This window comes from Rhineura floridana, chromosome 14 (genome assembly GCF_030035675.1).
Source record: "Rhineura floridana isolate rRhiFlo1 chromosome 14, rRhiFlo1.hap2, whole genome shotgun sequence".
Lineage (NCBI taxonomy): Eukaryota > Metazoa > Chordata > Lepidosauria > Squamata > Rhineuridae > Rhineura > Rhineura floridana.
In genome coordinates this window covers 25,467,413-25,484,507 of record NC_084493.1, presented here as the reverse complement: position 1 = coordinate 25,484,507, position 17,095 = coordinate 25,467,413, and the positions used below count along the sequence as shown (strand labels likewise).

Below are 17,095 nucleotides of genomic sequence, written 5' to 3'. Positions count from 1 at the left end.
CAAAAATAAAGTAGTTTGACATGGTCACAGCTTCACCCACTAACATTCAGAGCTGGGGTACGTAAGCCAAGAAGCCTCTCATATCACAGAAGACAGAGCATCCACCATTGTCTATATGAGGCATGGCTCACTTTGATGAGGTTTTCTCCAAGCTCTGTGTGTATTTGTTTGTTTGTTTTAGTGGCTCTTAAGCAAAAACTAACCTCTGGGGCTCGGGAGATGGCCAGGATGAAAGACCGGGTGCAAAGGCTGCAGAATGAACTGATTCGGGTAAGCACTCCTGTGTTTGACACTCAATGCAGCTTTGGAGAGGTCCTCTATTGTAGGTAGGAATGGGAAATATAATTTTCACTTCCCAAACCAGTATGCAAACAGAACACATCTATCCTTTGAAATTCACACTTTGCCAAATTTTGCAATTAAGTTCTCCAACCAAACCACCAAAACACGCATAGAAAAAGCGTATATTGCAGAAAAGTGCACACAAAAATGATTACGTTTGTCAAAACTAATGTACAAAAATAATTAAATTAGTGGAGATGGTTTGCAAAAATGTGCACATTAGGCAAAATTGTATACAAAAGTGTGTTTACTAAGTAAAAGGCACACAAAAAATATGTATGTTCTTTTCTAATTTTTTCTTTAAAAATATAATAATAAATGTATTTTTGATGGGGTGAGTCGGTTACCAGATCACTAGAGGGTTTCCATCTCACCAGGTCTGTGTCTGTCCAGAGTCCTTCACAAAGAACCCTCTCCCACCCTCACTAGGAGTATGACTCCTTCCCATCTCAGTGACCTTGATTCTTCCCCCACCAGAAAAATGACCGGGAAAAGGACTTGGTGATGCTACAACGAGCTCACCACCAGCAGCAGATGGTGCTAAGGAAATACCAGGCTAAGGTCGCCAAGATGCAAGCTCTGGAAGATGCTGTGAGGAAGCAGGAAAAGGTGAGTGGCAGCTGATGAAAGAAGCATGAAAGCAAAAGTGCCCTCAGGGCAGAACTTTGGGGCAAAAGTCAGGGGGTGGGGCCCACTCAGCAGAATGCTAGAGGGCCTCAAAACGCAAAAGGGCTGCCTCACCACAATTTGAAGTAAGCGAAGTAATGCACTTTGCCATTTATGGTACACTCACCGCATAAAAACATGAAGCCCAAAGTCTAAATTTACATTGCTGCATAAATTTATTTATTTATTTAAAGAATTTCTATCCTGCTCTTTAGCCAAATAAAAAGGGGGGATTTTCATTTCATTTCATTTTATTTTGCTCCCAGGTCTTGAAGGCTACTGGTCTAGCTTGGTCCTCAATAGCAACAGAGTTTTGCTATAGAATTTTAGAGTTGGATGGGAACTTGGAGGTCATCTAACCCAACCCCCTGTTCAATGCGAACATGCAACTACAGCATCCCCGAAAGGTGGCTGTCCAGCCTCTGCTTAAATAACTCCTTTGAAGAAGAGACTACTGTTTCCCAAGGCAGTCTGTTTTACTCTTCTCTTACCATTCAGGAGTTTCTCCTAATGTTTTGCTGAAATCTGCTTCTTTGAAATTTCCACATTTTGCAATGAAATGGGACTTCCAGTACATGGTGCTTAGCTGAAGCCTTACACGTAGCACATGGCTGGAGCCTAGCACATAACAGCTCTCCCTCTCCCGCTGAGGCTTAAGATGGAGTGAAGGTCCCTTTCCTCTTCTTATCTGAACTCATCCACTGCTTCCTTCCAACAAAAGGTCATAGAAAGGATGGAGACAATGCTGGAAGGGAAGATGAAGGAGCGGTTCAAAGAGGACACTCAATTCTCTGACTTATCGCTAGGTGCACGTAAGTGGACTACAAACCATTTTTGTACCTCCTATGCAGTAGTCATCCGGGGTCTTGGGGGGGGTGTCTTAGGCCCTTTATTTTTTTTGGAAACAGGGTCCCAGTAGGGTTCCTATGTCTCCAGCATCCTATGAGCCTGTCTCATGGTTGGATTACTGCTCCCATCAGCTCTGATCATTGGCCATGTCGGCCATGATTCATAGGAGCGATAGAGTCCAGCTCCTTAGGGCTGATGGAAGTTGAAGTCCAACAACATCTGAAGGATCACAGGTACCCCATCTCTGTGTTGGGAGTCAGGGATCCTTGTCACTCTACTGCAAATCGCCCAGTAAATCTGCCCACCCATGATGTAGACAATACTGAACTAGATGGACCCATGGTCTAATCCAGTATAAGAAACTTCATATATTCCCTGAATGTACTAATTAACCCCAGAGATTTCAGTTCCATAGGTTGCAGCACAGAACTAGCCAAGGTTGGGTAATTTTTGAACTGGAGTTGAGCTGCAACTTTCAACCCCCAAAACTAGAGAGTTTCTATCATCCGTTTGCCTGTTCCTTTCTGAGCATTGTCTGTCTTATTCGTCCCCAGTCCCAGGTGACAGCTGGTCCAAGGGTCTCTACTCCACCCTGATGATGGAGAACATGAGGCTCCGAGATGAACTGGGGAAGTCCTCCTGTTACCGTTCCCCCATCATATTGCAGCAGCAAGCCTTGCCGGTAAGATGTTGCAATTCAGCAACCAAGTTATCCTGTTGAATTAAATCAAAACATTTATTCTGTGCATAATACCCTAGTGAATTGAATCAGAGGTGGGCAACCTTCTTTTCTGTCAAGGGCCACATTTCCTTGGGCGGCAATCTTCCAGGGGGCGTTTGCTGACTATGAGCAGAGCCAAAGCCAGCAGCAGGCAAGGCCAGAACCAAAAGTGTGAGTGGAGTTACCCCTTCTCTCTTCTTCTTCTTCTTCTTCTTCTTCTTCTTCTTCTTCTTCTTCTTCTTCTTCTCATACACCCTCTTCACTCTCTCTTTCACCCACATCCTTTTCTCCCCCCCCATTCTGATACCCCCCCTCTGTCACTTTCTCTGCCCCCCTTCTTTCTCCCTAGCCAGCAGGCTGCCAGGGGAAGGAAAGATTGCTTTCGCCAAAGGTCTGAGCTGATCACTTGCAAAAGTCTTTTGGGATGAAGCCACGGGCTGCATAAAATTAAGCCTAGAGCCACAGGTGGCTCATCCCTGAATTAAATGAACTTCGCTACCATGTTTTTATGGCCTCTTTAGGTGACAGGGTGGAGAGAGTTCCTTTTCCACCAGGACAGCGGGGGTAGGGAATCTTTTACAACCCAAGGGCCGCATTCCTTTCTGTGCATCCTTCTGAGGGCCACATGCCAATAACGCCAGAGGGAAAGGTGGGCGGAGAAAAAAATGTAAATTTTACCTTTGTAGAGTAGTACAAAGACTCACACACCCCTCTTTATCCTGCAAGCAAGAGTCATTATCAGAGTTCAGTGACACATTCCAGTCAGGCCAAAACACACAAGGAGAGTGCAAAGCAGGGCTGTCGGGGGGGTGGCCTGAGGAGAGGGGGGGTGGCCTAAGAAGAGTCCCGAGGTAGGGTTGCCATATTGCCTGGTTAGCCGGGTTTTACCCTTATTCTTTGCATGCCACCCGGTGCCCTTTTAGCCCCTTAGATGGCCCAGATTCTCAGCTTTAATTTAAAAAGTTTCTAGATGGTCCAGTTCTCGAGATATACATAAAAACGTCAGCCGCCCCCCCCTCAGCTGTTAAATCTTTCTTTAAACAGTACTACGTAGCACTTCGTAGCTTTAACCCTGCCCATTCAGGATTGCAGCTAATCAGTGAAGCCAGAGTTGCATTTGGTTGACCTGAGGCAGTGTCTAGAAAACCTCATTGCAATGCCAAAAATGGTAGTTTCCCCCTCTGTTTATCTGAAAATTTCATAAATTGGGTAAGCATATACATTTCAGTTTTTTTCCTCTTGTGTGCAGGAGTCAGATCCTGGGCAGTGTTTTGAAAACCTTCCCAACACTTGCTTTTGTAAAAGCAATGCTAATCCCATATGCCCAGAGTAAATCCCATTGAATTCAATAGGACTTACTTTTGAGTAGACATGGTTATGAATGTTCTGAAAATCAGTGGGACTTTGGAGTGAATGTAAAAAAGAATTGTGTTTGTGTTCTAACTCTTTCTGTCTCTCCTCCAGTCCTATTTTAAAGCAAGTAGGCAGGTATTACAGCTTTTATTCTGTAGGAAACTAATACTGATTTTTTTAAAACTAATACTGATTTTTCTGCAATGACCAACTGGTTTGACAATAAACTATTATATGGGCTGTATGTATTTATACATCTGCAGTGTGTGTGTGTGTGCATGTATGGAGTATTTCCAACAACCCTGTGAGGTAGGGTTGGAAACCAAGGCAGCTCACAACAAGAAATAAAGCCATTTAAAATCCAATAACCATAAAAACAAGTATAAACAGTTGCAAAACAGCATAAAGTGGCATGATTCGGAATTTTGGGTTGTGTGAATGAAGTTGCTTATCACTTGAGGTTGCATTTCTGTCCCTGTTTGAGTAAGCCCCACTGAATATACTGGGACTTGCTTCTGAATAAATAAACCTAGGATTGCACTATAAATATCTTTACAGTTTGTGTAAATAATAAATATATTTGATAGTCATGCTTATATAAATATTTCTTCATTTATCATATTTTTGGTTTTTGGTTAGGAATCCTGACTGGTTGTGAGATGCTTAGTTTTCTGCCTTACTCATAGGAATCTTGTTGTGGTTGGTATGGTATTGCATTTAAGAAATCATGGTACGAAATGGCCTGAATTAGTATAAGGCAGATTCCTTGGTTCCTAAAAGTGGGAAGAGACTCAAGGGCCACAGTGACTCCAACATTTATTTATGTATTTTCATTTACAACATTTATATACTGCTTTATTGTAAAAAATCTCAAAGAAGTTTACAGAAAGAATTAAAACAATAAAATTATTGACAAAAGCATTAAGGACAGATACTTAAAAACATTCAAAATAATAAAACCAACAATGAGTTAAAAACAGATTTAAAAACACAATAGCTTCCACATGCCTGGAGAGGCTTGCCTCAAGAAAACAGATTTTAGCAGGTGCTGAAAAGAGGCGTCTGCCTAATGTCAATAGGCAAGGAGTTCCAAAGCGTAGGTGCTGCCACTTTACAGGACTGATTTCTTACAAGAGCAGAACAAGTACTATGTGGCACCCATAACATGGAAAGCACAGCTTGAACTTGGCCTGGTAGCAAATCAGCAGCCAGCACAGATTTCGGAGCAGAGATATTATGTGCTGATAGGATCTCACTCATGTCAACAATTGTGCTGCAGCATTCTGCATTAACTGCAGTCCCCAGGTCAGGTTATGCTGCATGGGGATTTCTGTGACCTTGGCTGACTGTCTGCTAGGATTTTTTTAGTTTGGGTTTTTGGTTATGAATCCTGACTGGTTGTGGGATGCTGAGTTTTCTGCCTTACTCATAGGAATCTTCTTGTGGTTGGTATGGTATTACATTTAGGAAAGTGTTACTGCCTTTTGTGTTATTTTTTCCTATTTGCATTTCACTTATCTTTAACCTCACTCCGTTACAGCCATAGAAGCAACAGCAGCATATGCAAGATAATTAACTCCCATTAGTGAGAAGAGCAAGAATTTATAATTATTATTTTAATTGAAACAAGAGGCTTATCAGTACTTTGAAGAGGACCAGATATTTATTTTCTTTCTGAGCCCGGGACTGGGTCTTTCATGATGCCCGGTGGGGGAGGGAGCAGGAGAGTAGTCGATAAGACAGACATCCTGGCATTGGTAATCTAATTAGCAAGGTATATGTGTGGTTGTTGCACACTTCCAGGCCCAGTTTCATTTTGAGTATGGAGATGGAACCTGTTTAGATGTGGTTGATCAAAGGGAGAAGAAATTTTGAGTTAAGCAAAGCTCTGCTTTTATAAAACCTAAGAAACATACAGATACTTTGAATGTCTGAGTGCCTGCACCAGTGGAATACTGGAGGAACTTGTAAAACTTGCTGCAACAGTATTTAGAACTGAGCATGTGGTGTGAAAGACTCCTTTGCCTAACATTTTGGCTTCTTGTTTTTCTCCACCCACCACATCTCTGAAATATATCGTATATGGTTAACCGTACTGCTGCCCTGACTTACTTTATGTTTGTTGCTATTTTGTGTTTTTATTATGTTTTTATATTGATTGTGTATTTTTATTGTTTTTATTATATTTGCAAGCTGTGCTGAGCTCTGTTTTTAACAGCAGAAGGGCAGGATACAAATCCTCTTAATCAATCAATCAATCAATCAATCAATATTCCATAGTGTTGGAAACTAGAGTCTAGGCTTTTAAGGCTGAAAATGTTGCTTTTAAAAAAAAGATTTCTCACATCTTTCCCCAGTTTTTGGTGGTAATTTCTAGGCACAAAAACAAAACAACTGGACAATGCAAATATTAATATGCAAATAATTGGCATAATATGCAAATAATTGGCATAATATGCAAATTAGCCTGCCCGGATTTGTGGAACGGGAATATGGCAACAATATCCTGAGGGCCTGATAAAGAGGCTGAGAGGGCTATATCTGGCCCCCAGGCCTGAAATTCCCCACCTCTGGACTAGCTCCATAGTTTGCTCACCTCTGAATTAAATGGAAGTCACCACAATGCTTTTGTAGCCCCTTCGGGTGATGGGGAGAGAGGGAGTGACTTCGCTCAACATCTAGTGCAGTGACAGCAAGTCACTGTGGTGTTTTGGACCTCTGGGACAGGGTAGCAATATTTCCTTTCACTTTGGGCTGGATTGGCTGACACCAGGGATGCTTGAGGAATTTATCCTTTGCAAATTCTAGTGGTGTTTTGTGGCTTCATGTCAGTGGGGGCAGTAGAATCTGTTTCAGGTTTTAGTCTGAAAGCACCTTGACAGCTCTTTGAAAGTAAAACCCAGAGTGGATTCCACTGCCCCACTGACATGGAGTCACCAGCCGCCACTGACAAATTCTGATATGAACTGAACTGATCCACACTTCCCAGCCTACTGTCAGGATCAAAACTCCGACTTTCCTTTCACTAGGGATAGAGCAGAAAATTGGTTCACTTTGCATTTTATCTAATTCACATTTTCCCAACCAATATGCAACCCAAAACACAACCATCCTTTGAAGTTCACACTTTTCTGAACTTTGCAATTAAGTTCTCCAGCCAAATAATGTGCACAAAAATGCATATACTAGGGCAAAGTGTTCATATAAAAGCATAAACTGGTGAAAATAACATACAAAAATGCTTTCTTTTAAGGGAAAATTGCTTTGCAGGAATATGTATATTAGGCAAAATTGCATATAAAAATGTATTTACACTAACATGCTGATAACTTATCACAATGATTTTTTAAAAAACATACTTTGCAAACTGATGTGGAAATACACATTACCGACACTGACAGAAATCACCTATCCCTATCTGGAATATAGGGATGGAAGGATCTTTCCAGTTCTCTCAGTTTCTCATTTTTGCAGTCTTAAATTCTGTACCACATATTTCTGCAGCAGTATGTGATTTTTTTAAAAAAATCCTCATGAAAATTCTTCAGCATCATAGCGTAAATTTCCTATAATAAACATGTTTGTATGCAGTTTTGACTAATGCACATGTTTGCAAGCAATTTCTCCTAACAGAATGCATTTTTGTAAATATTGTTTGGTTGAAGAACTGCATTGCAGAATTCGGATAAGTGCAAATTTTGACGGATGGTTGCTTTATGGTTCTCTTATTGTTTGAGAAAGTATGGTTTTGTTAGATTCAGCTTTAACTGTGAACTGAACTGAGTATCTGTCCCATCTCTAACCAGCAACCCAGAGGCTGGCTGGGATTGCATTTCATATCTTTCACATGCCCCTTCTCTCTCCTTATGTCATCAGACGTTTTTTCCACTCCTTACAGGATACATTTTCCAACAGCACCGAAAAGCTCTCATTGATTTCTAAACTGGAGAGGGCCGAAGCTCGCATCAATGCCTTGGAATGCCAGGTAAATGGGCCTCTTGTTTTCTTCACCTCCCCTGACATAATAGCAGCTCCTCTGCGCCATCCCAAAGCATTTTCCCTCAGACCTCGGAACGATCAGAGATGAACTGAATGTGCTAGTTCCCACAGAATGTGTATTTCGCACAGAATGTCTGTTTCATGCAGGGCGTGATTTGTCCTCAGTATTAAATGGTGTGTTGGGTGTAGGTTGCAGGCAGTGGTGCTGCCAGGTTTGGGGGGATGAGCAAGATGCCCTCCAAGGGACCACCATACCACTTTCCCTTGCTCTCTTGCTGCACTGGTTGCTCGCTGCCCCCTCCCCGTCAGCTCACCAGGAGGAGGGAAGGGGACTAACACATCCCTTTTTCTTTTATTTTTCTTTGTGGGGGGAGGAAAAGAAAGAAAGAGGGACCTGCATGGTTAAAGTATGGAATTTGCTCTCACGCGACGAGATAATGGCCACCAACTTGGATGGCTTTAAATTGGATTACACAAATTCATGGAGGATAAGGCTATCAATGGCTACTAGCCGCAATCACTATGTTCTGCCTCTACTGTTGGACTCAGCATGCCTCAAAACACCAGTTGCTGGGAATCACAGGTGGAGTGTGTACTGTTGCACTCAGGACTTCCTTTTCAGTTTGCCATAGGCACCTGGTTGCCAGTAGGGTAGTGGCAAATTCAGGAGCGCAGAGTTCCTTCATGACAGCCACGCACCCTCACTCATTTGCTCGCTCTCCATTGTCATCTCCACACTTCTCAGTCCTTCTCACGCACGCCTTCTCCCACAACAGGAGATGTCCCTAGGAGCCAATCAGCATGAAAGGGTTAGCTACTGTGAAGAGTCGTCTCAGTGGCTGACTCACCTCCTTTCACTCTGATCAGCAGGAAAGGACAAGGAAGCATGTTAGAAGATTCTTCTCAGTGTCTAACACACTCCCCTTTCATGCTGATTGGCTTGTAGGATGCTGGAGAAATAGGGACCCTGCTCCCCAAAAAGTAAGGGGTCTAAGACCCCCCGAGACCCCAGATGACTACACCCCTGCTGGTTGGCCACTGTGAGAACAGGATGCTGGACTAGATGGGCCACTGGCCTGATCCAGCAGGGCTCTTCTTATATTCTGCTCCCTTCCAGCCATCTGGTGGCCAGGGGAAAGGGAATGAATAGGTCCCTTCCCCCCCCCCCAGAAACAAAAGTAAGAATAAGGGACAGGTTCTAGCCACCCTTCTTAGCAGATGGCAGGGGCAGGGAACAAACAGATCCCCTTTTCTAATGCTTTTTTTCAGAACTTTTCATAAGATTCTCTCTTCACTTCACTTCCCCCTGCCTGGTTGGGCCTCCTTCCCCATCCCCACCCCGTTTCTTTCCTTCATTTTGCTAACTTTTTATTGGAGTGGGCAAAGCTCCAGTCAGTCGCACCCATCACTTTCATTTCTCAGAGTGTCCTAAGGGTCCCTGAACAATCCTAGATGCTACACTGTTCACCTTAGGTGTGCTAAGATGTCAGGGCTGAATCTGTCATACTCTTCTTCACCCCACACCCCACACTGTTGTTGTTGTTATGTGCCTCCAAGTCGACTACGACTTATGGCGACCCTATAAATCAGTGGCCTCCAAGAGCATCTGTCATGAACCACCCTGTTCAGATCTTGTAAGTTCAGGTCTGTGGCTTACTTTATGGAATCAATCCATCTCTTTTTTGGCCTTCCTCTTTTTCTACTCCCTGCTGTTTTTCCAAGCATTATTATCTTTTCTAATGAATCATGTCTTCTCATTATGTGTCCAAAGTATGATAACCTCAGTTTCATCATTTTAGCTTCTAGTGATAGTTCTGGTTTAATTTGTTCTAACACCCAATTATTTGTCTTTTTTGCAGTCCATGGTATCCGCAAAGCTCTTCTCCAACACCACATTTCAAATGAGTTGATTTTTCTCTTATCAGCTTTTTTCACTGTCCAACTTTCACATCCATACAGAGAGATCGGAAATACCATGGTCTGAATGATCCTGACTTTAGTGTTCAGTGATACATCTTTACATTTGAGGACCTTTTCTAGTTCTCTCACAGCTGCCCTCCCCAGTCCTAGCCTTCTTCTGATTTCTTGACTATTGTCTCCATTTTGGTTAATGATTGTGCCAAGGTATTGATAATCCTTGACAAGTTCAATGTCCTCATTGTCAACTGTAAAGTTGCATAAATCTTCTGTTGTCATTACTTTAGTCTTTTTGACATTCAGCTGTAGTCCTGCTTTTGTGCTTTCCTCTTTAACTTTCATCAGCATTCGTTTCAAATCATTACTGGTTTCTGCTAGTAGTATGGTATCGTCTGCATATCTTAAATTATTGATATTTCTCCCTCCAATTTTCACACCTCCTTCTTCTTGGTCCAATCCTGCTTTCCGTATGATATGTTCTGTGTATAGATTAAATAAATAGGGTGATAAAATACACCCCTGTCTCACACCCTTTCCGATGGTGAACCAATCGGTTTCTCCATATTCTGTCCTTACAGTAGCCTCTTGTGCAGAGTATAGGTTGCGCATCAGGACAATCAGATGCTGTGACACCCCCATTTCTTTTAAAGCATTCCATAGTTTTTCATGATCTACACAGTCAAAGACTTTGCTGTAATCTATAAAGCACAGGGTGATTTTCTTCTGAAGTTCCTTGGTCCGTTCCATTATCCAATGTATGTTTGCAATATGATCTCTGGTACCTCTTCCCTTACTAAATCCAGCTTGGATGTCTGGCATTTCTCGCTCCATGCAATTACGCCTTGGTGAGTGCCTCCACCAAACTCTATACAGAAGCGGTGAGGGCAGCGAAAAAGCGACATTTCGCTGCCACTATTAAATCAGTTCTCAACCGCCCAGCGGAGCTCTTTAAAATTGTCCGAGGGCTTTTACATTCTAGCCCTCAGGATATTATAGTACCTTCTGAATCCCGCTGTAATGAGTTCGCTGGGCACTTCCAAGATAAAATCTCTTGCATCCGCCGGGACTTAGACTCCAGTATTATGGCAGTTGAATCTAATGAGGTATCCGGAACACGGTCTTGTCCTCATTTATTGGATGAGTTTCAGTTGGTACAGCTTGAGGACGTTGACAAGGTGCTTGGACTGGTGCGTGCAACCACCTCTGTACTGGATCCTTGCCCCTCTTGGCTAGTGAAAGCTGGCAGGGATGGAACACCTGGCTGGGCCAGGGAAGTGATAAATGCCTCCTTGAGAGACGGAGTGGTCCCTAGTTGCTTAAAAAAGGCAGTAGTGAGACCACTCCTGAAGAAACCTTCCCTGGACCCAGATAATTTGAACAACTATAGACCGGTAGCGAATGTTCCATTCCTGGGCAAGGTCTTAGAACGGGTGGTTGCCAGCCAGCTCCAGGTGCTCTTGGATGACACTGATTATCTAGATCCGTTTCAATCTGGTTTTAGGCCCGGTTTTGGCACTGAAACAGCCTTGGTCGCCCTGTATGATGACCTATGTCGGGAGACGGACAGAGGGAGTGTTACTCTGTTGATTCTCCTTGATCTCTCAGCTGCTTTTGATACCATCGACCATGGTATCCTTCTGGAGAGGCTCACAGAGTTGGGAGTTGGAGGTACTGCTTGGCAGTGGCTCCACTCCTACATGGTGGCTCATCTCCAGAGAGTAGGGCTTGGGGAGCATGCATCGATACCCTGGACTCTCCATTGTGGAGTCGTGCAGGGATCGGTCTTGTCCCCTATGCTTTTTAACATCTACATGAAGCCGCTGGGTGCGGTCATCAGGAGTTTTGGAGTGCGTTGTCACCAGTATGCTGATGACACGCAACTCTATTTCTCCTTTTCATCTTCTTCAGGTGAGGCTGTTGATGTGCTGAACTGCTGCCTGGCCGCGATAATGGACTGGATGAGAGCTAATAAACTGAGGCTCAATCCTGACAAGACCGAGACACTGTTGGTGAGTGCCTTCTCTGATCAGATGGTGGATGTTCAACCTGTTCTAGATGGGGTTACACTCCCCCTGAAGGAACAGGTTCGTAGCTTGGGGGTTCTTTTCGATCCATTCCTGTCTCTCGAGGCGCAGGTGGCCTCGGTGGCACGGAATGCATTCTACCACCTTCGGTTGGTAGCCCAGCTACGTCCCTATCTGGAAAGCAACGACCTCGCCTCAGTTGTGCACGCTCTGGTAACCTCTAGACTGGATTACTGCAATGCGCTCTACGTGGGGCTGCCTTTGAAGACAGTCCGGAAACTTCAGTTAGTGCAAAACGCTGCAGCCAGACTGCTGACGAAGACCAGGCAGTCCGCGCATATTACACCTGTTCTGGCGCGTTTGCACTGGCTGCCTATTTGTTTCCGGGCTAGATTCAAAGTGCTAGTTTTGACTTATAAAGCCTTACACGGTGCGGGACCACAGTACCTGGCGGAACGCCTCTCCCGATATGAACCTACCCACTCACTATGTTCAACATCTAAGGCCCTCCTCCGAGTTCCGAATCACAGAGAGTCTCGGAGGGTCGTAACAAGATCTAGGGCCTTTTCAGTGGCTGCCCCCGAATTATGGAACAGTCTCCCCGATGAGGTCCGCCTGGCGCCTACACTTCTATCTTTTCGGCGTCAGGTGAAAACCTTTTTATTCTCCCAGGCATTTTAATCTAACTTTTAAGCTTTTAATGTATATGAGGTTATTTATTGTTTATATTTATGTTCTATTGTTCTTGTGATGTTATTGTATTTTATCCTATGCTGTACACCGCCTGAGAGCCTTCGGGCTGTGGGCGGTATATAAATTGAACAAAATAAATAAATAAATAAATATGGCAAGAGCCTTTGTTGTAGAATCTTGAGCATTACTTGCATGGGATATTAAGGCAATAGTTCGATAATTACTGCATTCCCTGGGATCCCCTTTCTTTGGAATTGCGATGTATATGGAACGCTTCCAGTCTGTGGGCCATTGTTTAGTTTTCCATATTTCTTGACAGATTTTTGTCAAACTTTGGACAAATTCAGTCTCAGTGGCTTGTAGCAACTCTTGGTATGCCATCTGTTCCTGGTGATTTGTTTCTTCCAAGTATTTTAAGAGCAGCTTTCATCTCACATTCTAAAATTTCTGGTTCTTCATCATATGGTTCCTCTGTGAATGAATCTGTCATCCTGTCATCTCTTTTATAGAGTTCTTCAGTGTATTGCTTCCATCTTCCTTTTATTTCATCTCAGTCAGTCAGTCAACATCCCTACTCTTGGTTTAAATTTCCCTTTCATTTCTCTAATCTTTTGGAACAGGGCTCTTGTTCTACCCTTTTTGTTGTCCTCTTCTATTTCTATACAGTAACTATTGTAATAGTTCTCTTTGTCCCTACGTACTAGTCGCTGTATTGTTGCATTTAGGGTTCTGACTGTGTTTCTATCTCCTTTTGCTTTTGCTTTCCTTCTCTCTTTAACCATTTGAAGAGTTTCTTCAGTCATCCATTGGGATATTTCTTCCTTTTTAACTAGAGGTATTGTCTTTTTGCATTCTTCTCTGATAACGTCTCTGACTTCATTCCATAGTTCTTCTGGTTCTCTGTCAACTAAGTTTAAAGCCTCAAACCTGTTCCTTATTTGATCTTTATATTCTTCTGGGATGTTATTTAAATTGTATTTTGGCATTATGATTGTTTTGTTGGTCTTCTTTAGCTTTACTCTGATTTTCGATACGACCAGTTCATGATCTGTACTGCAGTCTGCTCCTGATCTTGTTTTTGCAGAAAGTATTGAACTTCTCCATCTTCTGCTACCAATTATATAATCAATTTGATTCCTATATTGACCATCTGGTGATGTCCACGTGTATAGTCGTCTTTTCGGTTGTTCAAAAAATGTGTTGGCAAGAAACAAATTATTGGCTTCACAGAATTCAATAAGTCTTTCTCCTGCTTCGTTTCTGTCTCCTAGGCCCCATTTCTCCACAATTCCTAGTTCTTCTCTGTTCCCTACTTTTGCATTCCAATCCCCCATGATTATCAGCCCATCTTATTTTGGTGTGTGATCAATTTCTTCCTGTACTTCTGCATAAAATCTCTCCGATTCCTCTTCTTCTGCGTTTGCCGTCGGAGCATAGACTTGGATGATGGTTATGTTAATAGGTTTCCCATTTAGTCTCATTGATATCACTCGCTCAGACCTTGCATTGTAGCTCCTAATTGCTCTTGCTACATCACTTCTCACTATTAAAGCAACCCCATTTCTACCCCAATTATTATTTTACCATCATGTAGGGATAGCCAACACTGTGCCCTCCAGATGTTACTGAATTACAACTCCCATCACCCCTGACCATATAACATGCTGGCTGAGGCTGATGGGAGTTGGAGTACAGCAACATCCCACAGCATTATGGGAAATTCAAATTGAAGCTAAAGGTTATCTAGTCCAACCCTCTGCTCAGTGTAGGATCTACAGTGCAGGATGCAGTTACAGAATCCCTGATGACTGGCTGTCCAGTTTCTGCTTAAATACATCCAGCAAAGATTTTACAAAGGCCACACTCCCCTGTCATGATTGGCTCCTAGGGACATCTGTTGTTGTAGGATAAAGCATGCACAGAGATGTAAAATTTCCAGAAATTTTGAAGTCATGGAAAAAAACTTTTCCCCCGGATTTTTTCAGGAAAAAATGGAAATGTTTGGAAAAATTGGAAAAAGGCAATATTAGCACTTTTTACAGATTGAAAGTCACTTTGTTACTTCAGGAACATCAAATGTAATTATGTACAAGTTGGTCTGGCATAAAATTATCACATTTGGTATATTAAAATACATTTTATTCAAACAATTATTACATATTGAATTTAATTTTTAATTTTTTTTACTTTTTTTGGTAACAAATGGATCTACAAGATCCTGAACTGTAAGGAACTTCTTTAATTTTGCCAATTTATGAGGAGCAGGCAAAAAACAATTTAAAAAAACAGAAGAAACCATCAACATTAATAACAAAGAAAATTATTTATGCCTCCACTAGTCCTCCACAGTGTCAAGCAGACATAAAGCATCCATTCCCATAAAAAGAACTGAGAAAAAGGGGGGAACTAAGATTCAATTAAACATTCTATTCATCATGCTAAAATAAAACATTCCATAATCCATTTTTTCTTCATTTTTTTCCATTTTTCCATTTCTTTGGGAAAAAAAACACAAAAAAGGCTTCAGGAAAAAAAAGGGGAAATGGTTTTTTTCCTAATTTTTCCAGTTTTTTCCCGGGCCTTCACATCTCTACGCTTGCGTGAGAAGGACCAAGAAGAGTGGAGATGACAATGGAGAGTGAGCAAGTAAGTGAGGATGCGTGCCTCTCAATTCAGTATGTTGCACTGGAACATTAGGAAGCTTCTAATGTTCATATGAAATCTGCTTCTCTGCAACTTCCACTCAAGTGAAGATGAATAAAGTGTTGCACCATGTATGTGCAAATCAGCCCGGGACAGGTGTAAGAGATCCAGGTTTTTCACAGTAGGTGTCTGTTCTCTCTGTTGCAGCTGGAGGACTCTGCCAGGAAATGGGGGCGAGAAAAACAGGACTACAGCACACGGCTCCTAGAGCATGACCTTGGATTTGGCCAATCTCCGTCTTCACTCTTATTACATGATTTGTTGCTGGTGAGTAGCTGGCATAACTATAGGCAGGAACTGGGGATGGAAAGATCTGTCCTTTCCAGTTCTTTCAGTTTCTCATTTTTCAATCTTAAATTCAGTTCCCTGCATTCCTGCAGCAATCTGTGATTTTTGTAAAAAGAAAAAAAATCCTAATGAAAACTCTCCAGCATTTTAGTGCTGGAGACACATTTTTGTAGGTAGTTTTGCCTAACATACACATTTTTGCAAGCCATTTTTGTTTGCTATTTTCACTCATATATTCATTTTTATGCACACTTTCCTCTTACATATGCATCTTTGTAAACATTGTTTGGTTGGCGATCTGTGTTTCAAAATTCAACTAAGCGCGAATTTCAAAGGATGACTGTGTTTCAGTTCTCATATTGTGCCAGAAGCAGCAAATCTGATAGATTCGGCTTCAAATGTGAACTGAATCTAGTTTATCGCTCATCCCTAGCAGGAACAGAGTTTACCTGGGGAAGACATGTAGACTTTCTGGGTGGCCTTTAGGGCAGTGGTAGGGCGGAAGGCAAGGAGCCCAACAGTAGGTGGAGTCAGAGCCAAAGACAATTAATTCTAGTTTTGTCCCCATCTTCCTCCTTGCTGAGTTTTACAAAGGCAACACTGAGACTGAGGAGGAAGCTGACAGCCAGGGCCACCCCCTAGATAGGGTGTAATTAAGAAGGCAGGCAGATGGGGGCTGACTAATCCATACATTAGGATGCAACATATAAAGGCATATACGAGTGAAAATAATATGCAGTCAATAAAATTGCTTTCCAAAATGGTGCATATTAGGCAAAACTGCATACGAAAATGTGTCCATTTGGAGAACACACTAAAATGCCGATGAATTTTCACTTTTACAAAACAAATTTGCAAAGTGAAGTGGAAATGTGGAGAAATTAAGACTGGTAAAATTAGAAACCAAAACTGACAGATTTGCTTGTTGCTAGTTAGAGTCCAACAAACCTAGCTTCAGGGAAGAGCTGTAGCTCAGTGGTAGAGCCTCTGCTTTGCATGCAGAAGGCCCCAAGTTCAATCCCCAGCATCTCCAGGCAGGGCTGGGAGAGAACCCAGTATGGAATCCTGAAGCGCCGCTGCCAGTCAGTGTAGACAATACTGAGCTGGATGGACCAATGGTCTGACTCGGTATAAGGCAGCTTCCCATGTTCCACCAGTTTCTCACCCCTGCATTAGGCTGTGCTCCTGTGCAAACATACCAGGAAATAAGCCCCACTGAGCTGAAATGACTCAGGATTGTGCTGTTAATTGAGAAACATTGTGGTGTAGTGGTTGGCCTGAAATAGGGGAGAGTTGAGTTCAAGTCCCCACATAGCCATGAAGCTCGCTGAATGACCTTGAGACAGTCATGATCTTTCAGTCTAACCCTCCTTAAAACTGGTGGGGTGGAAAGGACCCAGAGCTTCTTAGGGGAAGACCAAGGATATAAATGCAATCAATAATAAAATCAGTTTATTAGAGTTCTTTGGGAAGGGGGATTGACTGTTGAACCACTCTGGGAACTGTAGCTCTGTGTGGGGAACAGGGCTCTCCTGACAAC

The 17,095-nt window shown here is 42.6% G+C and overlaps 1 protein-coding gene across 2 annotated transcripts in view; it reads left to right on the top strand.

Annotated features, from left to right (window-relative positions):
- CCDC33 (coiled-coil domain containing 33) overlaps window positions 1-17,095 on the top strand; it is a 181,491-nt gene that overhangs the window by 161,680 nt on the left and 2,716 nt on the right. For both annotated transcript variants that reach the window (XM_061595008.1, XM_061595007.1), the window contains exons 14-19: window positions 182-270; window positions 820-951; window positions 1,730-1,820; window positions 2,412-2,539; window positions 7,830-7,916; window positions 15,415-15,534. In XM_061595008.1, the coding sequence (XP_061450992.1) occupies window positions 182-270; window positions 820-951; window positions 1,730-1,820; window positions 2,412-2,539; window positions 7,830-7,916; window positions 15,415-15,534 (647 nt within the window). The remainder of the gene's footprint in view (window positions 1-181; window positions 271-819; window positions 952-1,729; window positions 1,821-2,411; window positions 2,540-7,829; window positions 7,917-15,414; window positions 15,535-17,095) is intronic.